The sequence below is a fragment of the Nematostella vectensis genome, chromosome 9 (assembly GCF_932526225.1).
Source record: "Nematostella vectensis chromosome 9, jaNemVect1.1, whole genome shotgun sequence".
In the NCBI taxonomy this organism is placed as follows: Eukaryota; Metazoa; Cnidaria; class Anthozoa; order Actiniaria; family Edwardsiidae; genus Nematostella; species Nematostella vectensis.
This window is the reverse complement of record NC_064042.1, coordinates 4175766-4192700: the sequence shown is the minus strand read 5'-3', so window position 1 is coordinate 4192700 and position 16935 is coordinate 4175766. Positions and strand designations below refer to the sequence as shown.

General features: G+C 38.8%; 3 protein-coding genes across 5 annotated transcripts in view; all 3 read left to right on the top strand.

Moving 5' to 3' along the window:
* Nucleotides 1-16935, top strand: part of LOC116621537 — a 53270-nt gene that overhangs the window by 15555 nt on the left and 20780 nt on the right. The gene's annotated exons all lie outside the window — the stretch shown is intronic.
* Nucleotides 2551-7952, top strand: LOC116606962. 3 transcript variants are annotated; one of them, XM_048733128.1, is made up of 13 exons: nt 2554-3000; nt 3526-3666; nt 3762-3815; nt 4906-4971; nt 5102-5220; nt 5512-5557; nt 5640-5674; nt 5760-5798; nt 5891-5924; nt 6106-6249; nt 6604-6686; nt 7167-7368; nt 7519-7952. In XM_048733128.1, exons 1-13 carry the CDS (start codon nt 2808-2810, stop codon nt 7704-7706), a joined length of 1344 nt encoding a protein of 447 aa, XP_048589085.1. In that variant the 5' UTR covers nt 2554-2807; the 3' UTR covers nt 7707-7952. The 3 variants fall into 3 exon arrangements, with proteins under 3 accessions (XP_048589086.1, XP_048589085.1, XP_048589087.1); XM_048733130.1 differs by lacking the exon at nt 2554-3000 and having other exon boundaries at nt 3762-3819; XM_048733129.1 differs by lacking the exons at nt 3526-3666; nt 3762-3815 and having other exon boundaries at nt 2551-3000.
* Nucleotides 9547-16657, top strand: LOC125572531 (hemicentin-1-like). The gene is made up of 7 exons (XM_048733131.1): nt 9547-9690; nt 9840-10216; nt 13564-13818; nt 14000-14518; nt 15316-15588; nt 16275-16487; nt 16533-16657. Coding segments are annotated over exons 3-7 (1101 nt in total). The 5' UTR covers nt 9547-9690; nt 9840-10216; nt 13564-13724; the 3' UTR covers nt 16535-16657.

Below are 16935 nucleotides of genomic sequence, written 5' to 3'. Positions count from 1 at the left end.
GCCATCTCATCATCATCAGGCTTTGTAAACTGTACAACAGTCGAATTTCGTTTTGTTACTCGGGTGTATCCTGCACTGTGGATAATGTTATCGCCACGTTTTAATCGGTAAAAACATTTGTAGATTATGTCGAATATTGCCACATTTCCAGCAATTATTTGTAGTTGTTCAACTTCCTGGAGAGCGCTGATGATATCAGGTTTAAGAGATCCCAGTACCTGAAGCTTTAGATTCTCATCAATTTCCTCGCTCACATGCCCAACCCTTCGTTTTTGAGTTAATGACTGACAAAAGTGTTTTACGTTTAAATCCGTCACATTTTCAATCATTTCTGGTAAATGTTGTAAAATGGAAACAGCTCTAACAATTTGGCCCTCAACATTTTGTGAACCATGAAAGAGGCTTCTTAAGTCTCCATTTAAGTCCTCGTAGAAAAAACAAGAATTACTGAAAAGAGGGCCGTTGAATCTAACAGAATCAGCAAGATGTAAAAGCTGATGAAGATTAAAAGTCATAAATCTGTCATCGTAGAGTCCTTGAGCTCGAAGACAAAAATGTTCCAATAGCTGATTAGCCTTGTTTATCTCCATTGGAGAAATTGACTCTTTAAGCAACATATAAACACCACACACAAAAAGCATTAAGTGCTGATAGTGTTCATTTGGCAAAATACCCTGCATTACAGGCAAGGAATAATAAAGTAGCCAGGTTCGTAACTCAGACGCTTTGTAATGCGACCGTTCCTCAACACTTCTTGGTATCCTGCTGACGTAGTTTGGCGGTTTTATCCTCTCACGCCGTTCGTCACATGCTTTGACGCTATTTCCACAATACCAAGAACATTTCTTGTGTTTCTTGTCGAACCAGTAGCACAGTAATTGTTTCATTACTCCTAACAAAACAGCGTGCATATAATCAATTGCCATTCCTTTGACAATATTAAAACCTGGAAATCCAAATGCCATGCTTATACCTTTCACGCCATCTACAGTAGTAGCTTTACTCGGAGACTGCGCAGCGCTCTTTGCATCTCTCAAAAACTCGCTGTGTGTTCTTAATGGAGATAATTCTTTCCGGTCTGGCATTTTAACGTAAGGGAAAATGCGACAGTTGCCTTTTTTCTCTGTCCTTACGTTTTGCCCTTTTGCCTTGCAATATGGGCAACCACATTCACCATTAAATTGCTTCATACACATGAAGAGGCATTTTGCAGGAGCATCCATTGTAGTGCTTATTACAATAGCTCGCCAAGTTATATCAGAACCATTTAGATTTAAGGTAAATCCGTCATTATAAAGTGTTTGAAACATGTCCTTAAAAGGATGCAGAAAAACTGAAAAGAGAGGTTTCGTGTTCCCGAACCAAAGGCCTGCAAAAAGGCGATACTTTCTTGAATACCTCATACGCGGAGGCAAATCACATATAACCATGTAAACCGGCCATATAGCATAGCTGGAGCTTTTAAACAATGCCACACCGTCCGTGTTTAGCTGAATAGCAAAATTGTTTGGATTTCTCAAAAAACCATGTTCTTTAAAAAATAATTGATAATTTTCGCCGTCAATTATATCCTCGATGTTTTCTGGGCAGTTCCGCCTTCTTTTGTCTTCCTCGTGGTGGAATCGGTAGGACGTAAGAGCTTCTACAAACGAACTGTCTTTAAGCATGCATGACAGCTGTGTGATAATTGGAAATACTATAAACGTATCCCATGTCTTACTTTTTCCAGGGGCGAAGCTCTTTTTGCAGTGCACGCAATTTTGCGTTGCGATTGGCTTAGTTTTTCCCAAGTATCGATTGCACCTTGTACAAAAATAGTGCCACTCTATGGGGGCACTCATGGAGCCTAGGTGATTCCAGAGTGTGTGAAGTGTTTTCATGCATCTATTAGGTACCGGGCAGTGAAGGGAGATAAGTATTAACAGATGGGAAATCGCGGAAGCAGTAAGGCTCTCTGCCATCGCAAATGTCATTATAGCTGCTAGATGCATGGTCACTGTTAGCAAACTACCAGAATAAATTGGCGGATCCTGCTCTTGTGCAGTCATCAGGTCTAAATCTGCCCCGTCACTTTCAATTGAAGAGTCATCCAGCTCAATAAAGTCTTCTTGTTCTTCGTTCTCGTCTTTACTTCCATGTTCATTGTTAATTTCAGTTTCCGAGTCAAAAACGACGTCTGCAAGTTTCTCCCAGTCTTCGTTATCCAAATATTCATATATCTCCGCTCGGTTTTCAAAATTTCTGCTAGTGTGAACAGTGTCGGAATTACAAGTGGTCTCGCATGCAGTACAATCAGCTACAAAATTATCTTCGCTTTCGGATAGGACGTCATCAGGGTATTCGGCTATTATATCCTCCGTCGTTAAACTAGAAGTTCCCGCGAGAGTATCGTCTATCTTATCTTCTGTTTCTAAATCCAATAAGTTATCATTTTCGTTAGGATGAGAATCTGCAAACTTGCTTTTTGTTCGGGTTGTCCTGGGGATCTTGGATGGCGAAGTAATTGTGTTATAATACTGACAGTACCGTCCTTGCTTTTTTCTATTCTTTCGACCATCCATGTTGTTTTTGCCTGTAACATGAAAGTAATTCCGTCTAGTTTTCAGTTGTTTGTTCAGGCCATTATCTCTGGCCTACGGTATCAATCAATCTTGGCAGTTTCGACCTGATTGGTCAGTTTTGTTTTATTTTGTGATGGTCACGTCTATTTCGAGCACGATCTGGTTAATAACTAGCCTTTGTCGCATCCGTTTTTCCTACTCGAACTTTTAAATAGTCGATCACCCGACCGACATTTTCAACTACAAATGGCATCTCGTTTTCCAGCATTTGCATTGGTTAAATGGATAGGCGATCCAGAGCCCGAGTGTTGGAAGGTGATATATACGAAAAATATATGTACCGAGGATATACCGGAGGGAGTAATCGAGGGTTCAACCTACAATGCTGTGTGGGATCCCAAGCAAGAAATGGCCCGCGCCAAAGTTTTAAAACTTCATGGTAAGTCTCTTAATAATAACTTCCCATTATACATGTTGCATTAAAATTGCCTGGACGTATTAATGATTTGCAATCGAACATATCTAACCCTCAACGAACGCGATAAATGACAGTTAAACTTGAAATTCTGGTCTGCCCGAAGAACTCGGCGCTGATCACCCGAGTGTGAATTTGGAATATAAGAGTTAACAACCATACAATTCGGATTTTACAGACATTGGCCTCGGTTTTATGCTTGTTTGCCCCTTATAATTATTTTCAGAATCACCTAAAAAAATCACCATGTGGTGCTTAGCTGTTATCACTAAATTCCACAGTTGCGACAGAGGCGAGACTTGGCGCTCCTTGATTGATTTTAATCGAGTAGTATAATATAGTTGTATGAAATACTGTATTTTATTGCTTGAGACGATTAGATTGGCATGAGTTGTACTCCTTGGTTAAAAGTTAATACAAAACAAGAACACATTGCTGTTATACTTTCAGATAACAAAGCTTTTTTAAATGCTGTTTTTGCACTTACAGATAGTAAAGCTTTCTTGAATAGTATAAGGAAGCACGAGTACATAGACCCGTTTGAAGAACAACGGAAGGCGACTTTAGATGGTGGGAAGCGACGCCCAAAACCAAAAACTTTGGGAGGCGATTTTGTTGCTGAAGATATTGGTATTTGACTTATCTTTGTTTACTCATGTTTGCGTTTATGTAATGAGTCGTGGCGTTTAATATAAATATTTTCAGTGATTTTATCGGTTTCACAGAAATAGATGTGGCTCGAGAAACGGCAACAACCCGAGAAATGGCAACAACCGGAGGTGGGTAAACAAAAGCTTTAATGTTGCGTGATTTATTTTTTTTTTTCGTCTTTTGTAGTCCTGAGAGACTTTTATATTTACCGTCATGAAAAGCACTTTATGAATAATGCTTTTAATCAAAGGTAATTAAGTACTGTTTGCATTTCGTAACATGGAGTTCCCCAGGTAGAATCTGTTTCCGGCACTGTCAATGATAAGAACATGATAAGAACAAACATGCCGGAAATGCCTTCAAGGTTGAATCATCTAAAAGAGCGTTTTAGGATGTCAAACATATATCAAATAAAAGGATATGGTTCTCTTTTTGATCGGTCTGTTATTAGGAATCAAAAAGTAGTTCCGTTGTATTTTGTTCCGTCTGCAGAGGCCAATTACATACGCCTCTCTTTAGCCGCTCCAAATTGTTGCCGTGAAATATATTAAAAGCTATTCTACATTCGCGGTTTGATTGATAATAGTCTAGGTGACAAGCAGACAAGAGATGGACCGAATAATATTGGTTTATCGAGATTTTGCAAAGTATCGGCTCATTATAAAAGCGGCGTAAATAACCTTTATGACTTAAAATTCTAATCTATTAATCTTGAATCTATAGCTGAGGGACTAAAATCCGAATCATTTGACTGCTCAGTCTCTCTTTTGTCAAAACGTCCATAAAACAAGAATTATGACATCCGTGCTGCCCGCGCTCTATTCACTGGCCCAGTATAAGGGTCAAGTCGATGGGGCTCTGATTTCCCCGCACCACAAGGCCACGGGACCAAGGGGCTACCACGGCGGGAGCATTTTCCAGCACAAGTTAGATGATTTTTGCTTGAATCATGTCCACCCGAATACTTTTAAGCCTTTTGAAATAAAAAAAAAGCGATGAGATGTGGTAATTACGAACTTTAATCACGATGAAGTTCACAAACTCAATTCGAAACACACAAAAAAAGCTAGTTTCGCAATGAATGTTTAGTTCGGAGCGAACTTCGGGATATTCTTGGGAAAAGTATGAAAACAACTGAAATGAAACAATTTCCTCCGGTCCTTAAACAATGGGTCATAAAGTGTTATTTATTACCTTTATTTTAATTTATGGTTATAGGCAAGAATGTCAATGAGGAAGAGAAGAAAAAAACTAAAAAAAGGACCAGTGACAAAGCTTCTTCGGGTACGTCACTACTTGCATAGTATGACAATAATAGTATAGTAAAAAAATAGAGTACTTGGGAAAATTTAAGCGGCAGAACCACTGAAGTACATGATTGGTGAAATTCATAATAACAATAAATCCTCAACAGATAGTAATGCTCCAGTTAAGAAGAAAAAGTCATCAAAAAAATCATCAAAAAACACCCCCCCTGCGACAACTGTGACCGGAACTGTGGAAAGTTGCGACCAAATTGCTGAGACACTTGAGGTTAGATTTTCAAACATTTTCAAAGAAATGGAGCTTGTGAATGTGAGAAATATACTCTATACCACCCCTCCTTCCCTCATAACTATCTTCAAACACCCAAGAAAAACAGATCAATCGAAAGAACTGTCATGCTCGAGAGGATCCCGTTCCTCGAGCACGACTAGTAAAGAATTGCGAGAAAGTACACTGAACTTTGCGAGCAAGAATTCTCAGCACTGAGAATCGAGATATCCTCAAATTTATGAAATCATAGAAAATCATAATAGACAATGTTTGTTTATGTACATATAGGACATCTCGATTGTTGCTATCAACGAGAGATCAACACAAAGAGCGGGTAAGGAATACTTCAATTTGTATTCTCAAGTCTATGATCATTCATGATGATTAGCTATTTACGTTTCATCCGTTTATCACAGGGTGCGAGCTGAATCAGTCAGAGCAAATAGTCCAGGTTGGTACGCAATTTGAATGAGAAGTTCAGGATCTTAATTCTATACCTCTATAAAATTTTTTCAACCGCATTTCTATTTTCAAAGAAGTCGGCCTCCCGCGATTTATCAACATCGTCACTCAAGGTTTGTCAATTTCAATTAAACGGTTCTGAAACGCATAAAAATACACTAGTATAGATTCGCAAGTTTGAAGTCTCTCTTTAATTAACCAACAGGGAGTCACAAGAGACAAGCCAGCACATACGCAGCGTAAGTATTTTTGTCATTATTTCAATTTTCTATTTCATATTTATATCAAAAATTATTATCCCCATTTTCAGGGTAGAATTGCTGTAAAAAGAACAGTTCAGTATAGACTCCAAAATCAGATGTCTTTTATTCAGGTTCTACTTGAGGGTTTCCGCTCTATTAATTTTTTTTTCTATTTCAGATGCGCAGAAAGAACCAAAAAAAAGGCCACTTTGCCCAAATCCTATGTGTGTTTCCACGAGAGATGAGCTTAGTGAGCTGAAGGAAAAATATGGGGCTTTGGAAGCGCGATTCAGGAGACTGAGCAGATCAGATGGTATCCAAGGTAAATATTTTCAATTTAATGGGTCAAAACGGGCGCCATTTCGTATTTTGTTGGGCTTTTTCACAGATAGCCTTTGAAATATCTTTCAAGACATAGCGTAAGTTACATTTTTAATTTTGATATTTTGTTCTCCGACAAAAAGGGAGCTTATATGCAAAATATTGAGCTAAAAAATAGTTATCTTGCATCTTTCCTCTCTGTCCTTTTAGTTGAAAAATTATTTTTTACGTTTACGTCATCCTCTTCTAGTTTGTTTTCTGATGATATAGAGATCATTTTCCTCGTTTACGCCATCCTCTTCTAGTTTGTTTTCTGATGATATAGAGATCATTTTATAATTGTCATTGATTTTAGGAAATGAGCTTCGAGTACCAAATGTACAAGTAAATGATGGGCGGGTAGGCGTGATGAGTGAGGCAGAAGCGGCAACGAGAAAGGTAATAATAAGGATGGATACAGGAATTTGAGAACAGTGCAGGGTTTATTAGTCAGCCTTGAACATAAGTCTTTAGTTTAAAAAAGTTTAAATAAAAATGAGTGTGAGGTGTAATCCAACCTTACGGGCATCAGGTCACAGATAGATTTTCTTGGGCGACTTGAAATACTTAGCTGCCATTCAAACGAAGTCAGTGGCTATGAGTGGTCCTCGCTTGTTAATTCGGGAAGTCCCGATTCGCAACAGCCGGGACTTTCCAGCGCTTGACAATGATAATTTACTAATCAGATCACTCAGTAGCCGCCGACTTTGTTCAAATGACAACTAACTATTTCCAATTGCCCGTGAAAGCAAGAGCTTGTCCTATCGCGAGTACTTGATACGATATTTAAAAAAATAACTCAAGTATTATTGACGTCGTTTTATGAACTATATGTTATTTTGGGTACTGAACGTTTTTTTTTTCTTTCATTATTTGCAGTTAGTTGAATTAGTTGCGGGCAGTGGTGTCTTCCTTTCGAGGACAGCACTTGCATTGTGCAAAACCGCACACACCAAGTCCTCGCTGGCTACACGCCTTTTAAAGGCGTTTTTTTCAGAAGAAGAAAGGCGCGAGGGAAAAATCTCTGAGCAGGGGGAGGTGGGAAATTTGCTTAACCAGCAAATTATAACCACTATTAAAGGTGAGAAAAGCTAAGTTTTGATTTTCCCACATTAAATTGTTTTCGCATCAGGTGAAGTTATGGTACCGCGAATATTTGGTATATTGAATAACTCAATTAATGACGATAATAACAAACGTAATGCGAAGTGATTTTTTGTTACATTAATAGCATATGCGTCGAGGCAGAACCTCCCAGACGGGTGTAAAAAAGGCATCACAAGTGCCATGAACCTAAGTATAAAAAACTTGAGGAGAGCAGCACGGAAGTCAGCTTGTGAAGATGATCTGCCAAGTCTGCCTAGTCTTCCTGATGATGATGATGATGACTACGATGCAGATGAGTCTTTGCTTGATTGAAAACTTTGGCATAGTTTTTACCATTTTTTAAAATTTATATTTGATAATAAACAATTCGAACTAGTAATCAAAAAAGTCATTTTTTGTGAATCGAGATTATGTGCCGATCTAGGAATCAATTAAACATTTCCAGTGATTTCCAGGTTAGTAACTTTACCTTTGCAGCTTAGCAGTTCCAGGTAATCTTATTGATCTTTAAGCAACAATTTAGTTTTACTTTGCGCATAAAGTGTGTTATACAACGTTCTTTGGGTTTAAATTTTGCGTGTGACATGTAGAGGCATAGATACCATGTTGCAGGGGCGTTTTATTGATATGCTTACAAACAAGGAAAGACTAGCTGCTTGGCTCAGTCGCTTATTACAAGTTATCCCTTTAGCTATGGGACACATTTAGATAATGTATTGTACGTAAAATTGGCACGATGCCATTTTAAGGTAGCCTTGAGCTATGTTTGTGGCATGTCCAAGGTACATTTTAGGTATGTAATGGGTATGTAAATTTCCATTTAACGGTATTATTTGTGAAGGTACATTTTGGGTATGTAATGGCTATGTAAATTCTATACCATGCCTTCTTAAGGTAGCCTTGAGCTATGTTTGTGGCATGTACAAGGTATATTTTAGGTATGTAATGGGTATAATAATTTCCATTTAACGGTAGCATTTGTGGTATGTTCAAGGTACATTTTGGGTATGTAATGGCTATGTAAATTCTATACCATGCCCTTTTAAGGTAGCCTTGAGCTATGTGCCCATAAGGTACATTTTAGGTATGTAATGGGTATGTAAATTTCCATTTAACAGTAGCATTTTGGTATGTAACCGGTATGTTTTTAGCAAGTTTTTGATATGTAAATGGTTCCCACTATATATATTTTACTTGCCATCTACATACCTAATACTTACCATTTACATAACTATAAATCTTCAAATCAAGGTCGCTTTTGGTTATGTAAAATGTATATTTTACAATGTCCAATTTTGATAGGTATTACATGCCAATTACATACCACCTAAATTGGTATGTAACAGGTATGTTTTCAGCAAATATTTGGTATGTAAATGATATCTCATTACATACCGTCTACACACAATTTACATACCTAACACTTACCTTTTACATAACTCCAAGGTCTTCAATATCAAGGTCGCTTTTGGTTATGTAAAAGGTATATTTTACTATGTCCAATTTTCATATGTATTACATACCCATTACATGCCTTCCAAGTTGGTATGTAGAGGGTATGTTTTTAGGAAGTATATGGTAGGTAAATGGTATCGAACAACATACCTTTTACATCCCCTTTACATACTCAAATTTCTGCATGGGGACGGACGTGATGTACTGCCACTGCCAAGTAGCAGATTCAGATGCGTCTGTTGGATAAAAAGGTACAGAAAACGTGTATCAATTATTCTACTAAAAATGGTTTAGAGAAAAAAGGAACAATGTACCTTGGAATAGTTTAATATTTGTTGCTCTGATTGTGAGGAAGGATGGCGAGTTAAACCTTGACACAGAGTATAAAGTACCACCCGTAAGTAAGTTAAGTAAGCTTACATACCTACAACACAAAAAAGACCCAAAATAATAAAATTGACATAAGCATCCTTTATACTATTTAGTAATGACTCCGGACATGGTGATGTTGGTGTTATTTGTCTGCCGTTCTTATATCTAGGTCTTTCTGCTGTTCATGTATATACTTCCGTGTCGCTTCCACGGCCCTAATTACCACCCCATAATGCTTCACGACATTTCATGCGAAATCACAGGACTCCCAAGAACTTGATGAACTATCTTTGTGACTGCCTCCTTCTGCACGTAAATAATTCGGAAATTGCAGCACAAAACGACACTATCAGTCATTATTATTCACAAATTTGTTTCGTTTTTATATAATATTTTTGTAATAGAATGTTAATGAGCATTTAGATGTTTATGTTTATATTATTTTGGATTCCCTTCATACACTTTGTAGGTAGGTATGAACCAAATGTTTCATATTGACTCTTATCGACAACGAATTGAGCAAGTAACTCGGTGTCTTGGACCTTGTTTTAGCTTTTTGGGGTCATATATTTAAGAAGAATGATTCATTTACGATTTTTGCACTATTTTATCCAACAGACGCATCTGAATCTGCTACTTGGCAGTGGCAGTACAGCACGCCCGTCTGCTTCAACGATGGCGAGAATGCCACGCTGACATGGAGAGTGACTCTGAACTCGGGGGAAGAATTTGGAGCTGTGAATATCTGGCAGCAGCCTGTTCCGGGTGGACCATTAAGTCAGATGTATTCTTCGGCTTCAGGAAAGACATTAGCGTTCAGTGATCGAGTAATGTCGGCATCGTACTCGGGTTCATCTCCTGTGTATGATGTGGTGTTTACACTGAAGGTAAACAACAGCGAGGATGGATTCGGAACCAAACAAATACAGTGCCGTATGACTTCAAAGAACTACCTCACCGGCAGCCTGCGACAGACACTATTCTCAAAGTGCAGGGTAATGATGAGCTCAACTTGTTTAGGGCGGTTTAGGGTTGTTTCATATTTTGTTTAATGTTCGTTTGCAGTGCTGTAGCATAGTGAGAGGGAAGGAGCGACCCTATCGTTTTTTTAAGAACAATTAAAGGGCACTGCTTTGGCTAAAAGAATATGCGCTTTCAAATCCATTTGGGGGAGGTATATGCAATATTATCGATGATTGATATAAATGGATTATTGATTATCAAGAAATACACGTATAGTTGTTATTATAGTGAATTGGCTCCGTATGCTCGTAAACCGCTGTGATCTTGGATACTAAAATTTCTGGGATACTAAAATAAGCCAGTTCAGAGTTTAAGAAATGACTGGAAAAGAATGGGTCGATTGGACCAAAATCCACCGCAAGTATAGATTTCCCATACAAACCTTGTATTTTTGGCGTGATATGGGGTGTGCATTCGCTTCAAAATGCCATAATTTAATAAAATATCGATCAAAATTAAATTCAATCTGAAGCGATAAAACACATTTGCAAATTTCGCAGTTAAATTCTTCTATGGAGGATCATAGCGTTTTGCAATTACAGTCTACGGAACAGATGCTAATTTGCATAAGCCACTGTCCGGCGTCCTCGATTCCATGCGACGCCATTTTCTGCCATTTGTCATGACAACAGCCCACGCTTTGACGAAGGCGATGTTTTGCGAAGTTTACATTTATAACATTAGATATTATGCTCGCCTGTTATACTTTTTAAACTAAAAAATATCATGAAAATAAAGTATAAGGGCCAACTTATCTCATGTTAGCAAATCAATTTTCTAAGAAGTCTTAAAAGAATCAGATTTTGGCGATATTTCAAAGAGAATGAATCATATAAGAAAAGTTCTAACCCACTAAATTTCACATTTTTGGAACACCCAGTCGTAAGCAAAGTTAAAAGCCGAGACTCACAGCATAGCTAAAACTGTTATTTTACTTAATCATAGTGAACTCTGAGCACATATTTCCACCTGGATTTAAAAAAATTATTAAACCATTACGAGCTTGCATGGTTTTACCGGGGAATTCATATATTAGCTAAGTTAGCAAATTAACTTACTAATACTAGTGAATGAAATTGGGGGCGAGAAAGTTTAGTGGTATTATTTTGAAATTTTATAGAATTTTAAAATTTTATAGAAAAAAGAAACTAGTAAACAAAATTTCGGGGCGAGAAAGCAATCTGACAACTCGCCCCGACATTTGGTTTACTAGTATAATAATAACTATACTATTAAATGAAATTACGGGGCGTAAAGCAAAAACGACAACACGCCCCGAGATTTGGTTTACTAGTAATAAATACTCATAATACCTATAAATTACGGGGCGTAAAGCAAAAACGACAACACGCCCCGAGATTTGGTTTACTAGTAATAAATAATTATAATACCTATAAATTACGGGGCGTAAAGCAAAAACGACAACACGCCCCGAGATTTGGTTTACTAGTAATGAATAATTATAATACCTATAAATTACGGGGCGTAAAGCAAAAACGACAACTCGCCCCGAGATTTGGTTTACTAGTAGTAAGTAATTATAATACCGATAAATGACGGGGCGTAAAGCAAAAACGACAACTCGCCCCGAGATTTGGTTTACTAGTAGTAAGTAATTATAATACCGATAAATTACGGGGCGTAAAGCAAAAACGACAACTCGCCCCGAGATTTGGTTTACTAGTAGTAAGTAATTATAATACCGATAAATTACGGGGCGTAAAGCAAAAACGACAACTCGCCCCGAGATTTGGTTTACTAGTAGTAAGTAATTATAATACCGATAAATGACGGGGCGTAAAGCAAAAACGACAACTCGCCCCGAGATTTGGTTTACAAGTACCAAGAAATTACGGGGCGTAAAGCAAATATGACAACTCTCCCCGAGATTTGGTTTACTAGTAATAATGAATTATAATACCGATAAATTACGGGGCGTAAAGCAAAAACGACAACACGCCCCGAGATTTGGTTTATTAGTACTAAGTAATTATAATACCGATAAATGACGGGACGTAATGCAAAAACGACAACTCGCCCCGAGATTTGGTTTACTAGTACCAAGAAATTACGGGGCGTAAAGCAAATATGACAACTCGCCCCGAGATTTGGTTTACTAGTAGTAAGTAATTATAATACCGATAAATTACGGGGCGCATAGCAAAAACGACAACTTGCCCCGAGATTTGGTTTACTAGTAGTAAGTAATTATAATATCGATAAATTACGGGGCGCAAAGCAAAAACGACAACTCGCTACATCAACCGTATGCTAGATCAAAGGTAAACCCCCGTGAGCCAACTAAGAGGTCATCAATTTTTATAATTTTAGATAGAAGCTTTAAACGACCAGAAAGGCGTAATGTGCCATTGAAATTGTTGTGTGTTGTTGTGAACATGCCAACGTTACGGATGGCCGCGGTACTTTAACTTCCATGCGAAAAGTTTTTACTTTCCAATTTCTAGAGCTGGTGTGCTGATTTCTACTTTAACTGATAGAAAAGACCGAACTGGAATTTCAGGAGTTAATAAGAGGATTGTGTTTTCAAAATCTACATCATGATTAACCTGATGAAGCTAGCAGCACTAGCAGTTGCAGTACAGGACATCAGTCTGCTTCAACGATGATCCACCAGTAATTTCGGTTTCATATCATGTGTGATGTGGTGTATACTGAAGGACTAGATCGGCCAAGAAGGATTTGGAAACCAGTAACTACAGTCGTGTGGCCTCAAAGAAAAAAGGGCGGCAGCTACGATACTCTTCTTCAAAGCACGCCCGTACCCAGGGAGGGAGGGAGGGTGGGGGGGGGGGGGGGGGTGTTCGCAACTTTGTCAACTTTGGCGATGTTTCCTGATAATATTAAAAAATATTAAAACACCTGGTTTTGTATGGTTTTGTAATTTTATGATTCCTGTGTTCGAGATGTGCTTGCGTTAGTGAACTCCAGCCCAGCGAAATACAGAGAAAAGAGGCCTGTGCTAGCAGGGAAGTTAAATAACGGAACTGATGTTAAACTCAAAACTCGCGAAAGGGCGGACAAATGTTCTTTCTTACTTTAGCAATGGCTTTTATTGCACACAGTTTTCTTTTTAACTAACAATGCATCACGTTCTTACGTCACGCAATGCATATATGCATAAGATGTTTATATTTCATTAAAAATTCACACTATTTTTTCTACAGATAAGTGGACAAGGGCAGTGACAGTTAACCACCAAGAACATGACTCCCAGACTCTCTATGGTTTCGATCTGTTTCATAAACAAATTTGCTTCGACAATGCGAGTAAAATGTTTTATACGTTTTTTTACCTCCAGTTCCACCCAGCAGCGTTAATATAACCCCACCGAGTCCTACCGTGACCGAGCGTGACCAAGTGAACCTGACGTGTTCAGCTGATGGTACTCCTCCACCAACCTTCACATGGATCAGCCCTCAGGGGCACACCGTAGCACACGGACCGTCCTACTCCATTCCCATGGTGCACCGCGACATGTCAGGGCTATACACGTGCGTCGCTACTGATGGGTGTGGACGGAATCACACCAGGGATGCGACACTAGCAGTAAGATGTAAGAATAGTAGTCTTTTTTATTATTTCCTCTGATGTGATGTTCCCTGTACATCAGTTTGACACCTGCTCAAAGAGTATTTGCAAAAATGCAAGGCAGTCTGCTGATGTTTGAAAAAATTTTGTTTCAGCCTACTATTTGCCTTGCTCATTTATTACCTTTTCTTTTGATTATTTCTTAGACAAGCCTGACAATACCTCTTTGACCATACTGGGTGGAAACGCATCTGCTCAGTGTGGATCAAAAATATCATTTAACTGTACTGCTGACGGCGTTCCAAAACCAAATAAGTACTCTCTTTACTTGGGGAATCAGGCGATGAAGACGGACACCAATGGTGAATTTAGTAACATCCAGCTGAACACTTCAGGAGAACATGTGTTCACGTGTGTACCTACTAATGAAATTGATGAAGGACTAAACAAAACTGTGATCGTAAACGCATCAGAGGTACTTCCTGTAGTGTCCGTCGACATCCCGCCCAATGGTAGAATGATTAAAGGGTCAAATGTTACTTACAAGTGTGACGCTAAAGGGCCGGTACCGTTACAAATCAGCTGGTACAAAGACAATATTTTCAAGGCCCCTGGGAAAACCCTCACCATATCGAAAGTCACAGTACAAGACGAAGGGAACTACACTTGTAATGTGTCAAGTTCATGTGGAACGGCGTTGAACACCTCGTTTATTGGCGTTGATTGTGAGTACAGACCGTTTATTTCTTAAACAGAAACGCTTGACGACCTTTCGTGCGTCGGGGATGTGCTTCCCTGTCACTGGGTATGGATGCCAATCGAACATTTCGAGATTGAAATTATCACAAAAACACATTTTCTCTGACTTCTCCCTATCCCTCGTAAAGCTTGCAGGGGACTTAGCGAGAGGGAAAGGCATCGTCTCTAAGGGCTGGGGCATACTGTAGATATAAATACAAACATATTCTGGTGAGAGGTAAACTTGTGTTTATGGCTCCAATACATTTCTTCTACAATTTTACTTCGAACTCCCCCTGCATCCGGCACTGTCCTGGGTCCCAAAGGATGGTCGCTGGCTGTCATATGTAACCCATATCCTTATTATATGTGTTGGCTATTGTGCATCTGGCATTTCAAGTATTGTGCCCCGTACCCTATGTGATTGTCGTTAATTAGTTTGTTAATAACATTTGTCGACGAATGCAAATACACTGTAAATCAAGTCTACTGCAAATAAAATAATGTAAAATAATAAAAAAAAAACTCGACGGCGTGATAACGTAATTATCAGTGTAAGCTCTCTCCACCGTCTATTTATATGGATTTGAACACAAAAAAATGTAGCAAACTTATAGAGGACCAGCTGATTTTCGTGGACATCTTGATGCACTAAAGCTTTCTGTGATAAGGTAAAGTGTCGTTCCTTGTCTCACCGCACTACTAGCACTGTATTTTTTATTTATTTTATTGCGATTACTATGCGATTTTCTATTGTTGAATTTATATTTACTTTTGTCTACAGACATTCCAGAGAACACAACTCTCCAAATCAACAAATCGAATAATACTAGTATAATCGCTTGCGTTGGAGACATTATCCTGCTAAACTGTTACGCTGAAGGCAAGCCTTCAGTTATCACTTATTCCCTTCTGCTGAATGGTGAACAGCATAAGGCTAATCGAAGTGGAGTTTTTCTTGTCTTCCTCGGCACTCCTGGATGGAACAATTTTTCTTGCGTTCCTTACAACACTATCGGCAAAGGGCCAGAAGCACTTGTTCACATCATCGTTCCAGGTACGCATTTTATTATATCTGTAGAACAGGGTTGGCTCGGGGTGTGATCGAGTCGCTAATGTTATTGTTAGTTTACACAACCAGACAGAGTGCTTAATGTTAAAACGTATGAATTATAATAACTTTACCCATATAATCCTTCCTCAACGGACATGTTTTGGCCGAGAGAGGTAGTACCAACAAGCCTCTAAGGGTTAAGCAGAACCTGCAAAAGCATTCTCAGCGCCATAAAGTTGCTGTAGAAGATATTACAGGGTTTTTTTCGATGCAGAACATTGTGAAAAACCAACAAACAATTTAAAGGGTTTGTTCGGCAAGTCAGCTGCTAAACATAGGTAGGTAAACCATGCCCCGAAAAACACAATCTTCAATGTGCCCCAAAAAGCTTTTTTTCTTATAACTTCTGCTAGACAACTTGTAATCTTTCCATGACAAGATCACTGAAACCCGTCTCCCCGTTTTCATTGTTATCAATACAGTCTTTAAATTCTAGGTAAGACGGCCAACATTGAACAATTTTAATGTAGGTTGTGATGCACATTTATTTGTGTGCGCTTTAAAGAGAGCGCTGTTGGCAACAACATCTTGTGTCTAGACACAACAATTTGTGAACAAATATTAGTCTATCTAACCATGCCTGCTTTTAGAACAGATCACTAAACTAACTTATGGTTTGTTCCTCCTAGTCACTCCCAGCAGCGTTGAAATTTCCCCACCGAGTCCTACCGTGACGGAGCGTGACCCAGTGAACCTGACGTGTTCAGCTGATGGTACTCCTCCACCAACCTTCACATGGATCGGCCCTCAGGGGCACACCGTGGCACACGGACCGTCCTACAATATTCCCATGGTGCACCGCGACATGTCAGGGGTCTACACGTGTCTGGCTACTGACGGATGTGGGCGGAACCACACCAGAAATGCGACACTCGTAGTGAGATGTAAGAATAGTAGTGGCGACAATTTTGCGAGGTTTCAATCTATTGCAGCGTTGTGCTAAAGCTATAGTTTCTCATGCATTACATACCCTAGAATACATGATGTAAAAAGTTATTGATAATGGCTCTGCGCAAAAAAAAAAAAAAAAAATCGCTGGCTTACCTTTTTTTTTTTATCTCTTAGACAAACCTGTGAACACTTCCCTGACCATACTTGGTGGAGATGCGTCTCGTCAATGCGGATCGAAAATATCATTTAACTGTACTGTTGACGGCGTACCAAAGCCGAATAAGTACTCTCTCTACTTGGGAAATCAGGCGATCAAGACTAACACCAATGGTGTATTAAGTAACATCAAGCTAAACACTTCAGGAGAACATGTATTCACGTGTGTACCTACTAATGAAA

Excerpts from the sequence above, each read along its gene's own strand:
- LOC116606962 (XM_048733128.1), top strand. The coding sequence starts at position 2,808 with ATGGCATCTCGTTTTCCAGCATTTGCATTGGTTAAATGGATAGGCGAT. Across the intron at positions 5,558-5,639 it reads GAGATCAACACAAAGAGCGG|GGTGCGAGCTGAATCAGTCA; the intron begins GTAAGGAATACT and ends CGTTTATCACAG. Across the intron at positions 7,369-7,518 it reads AATTATAACCACTATTAAAG|CATATGCGTCGAGGCAGAAC; the intron begins GTGAGAAAAGCT and ends TTACATTAATAG.
- LOC125572531 (XM_048733131.1), top strand. The coding sequence starts at position 13,725 with ATGGTGCACCGCGACATGTCAGGGCTATACACGTGCGTCGCTACTGAT. Across the intron at positions 14,519-15,315 it reads CTCGTTTATTGGCGTTGATT|ACATTCCAGAGAACACAACT; the intron begins GTGAGTACAGAC and ends TTTTGTCTACAG. Across the intron at positions 15,589-16,274 it reads TGTTCACATCATCGTTCCAG|TCACTCCCAGCAGCGTTGAA; the intron begins GTACGCATTTTA and ends TGTTCCTCCTAG.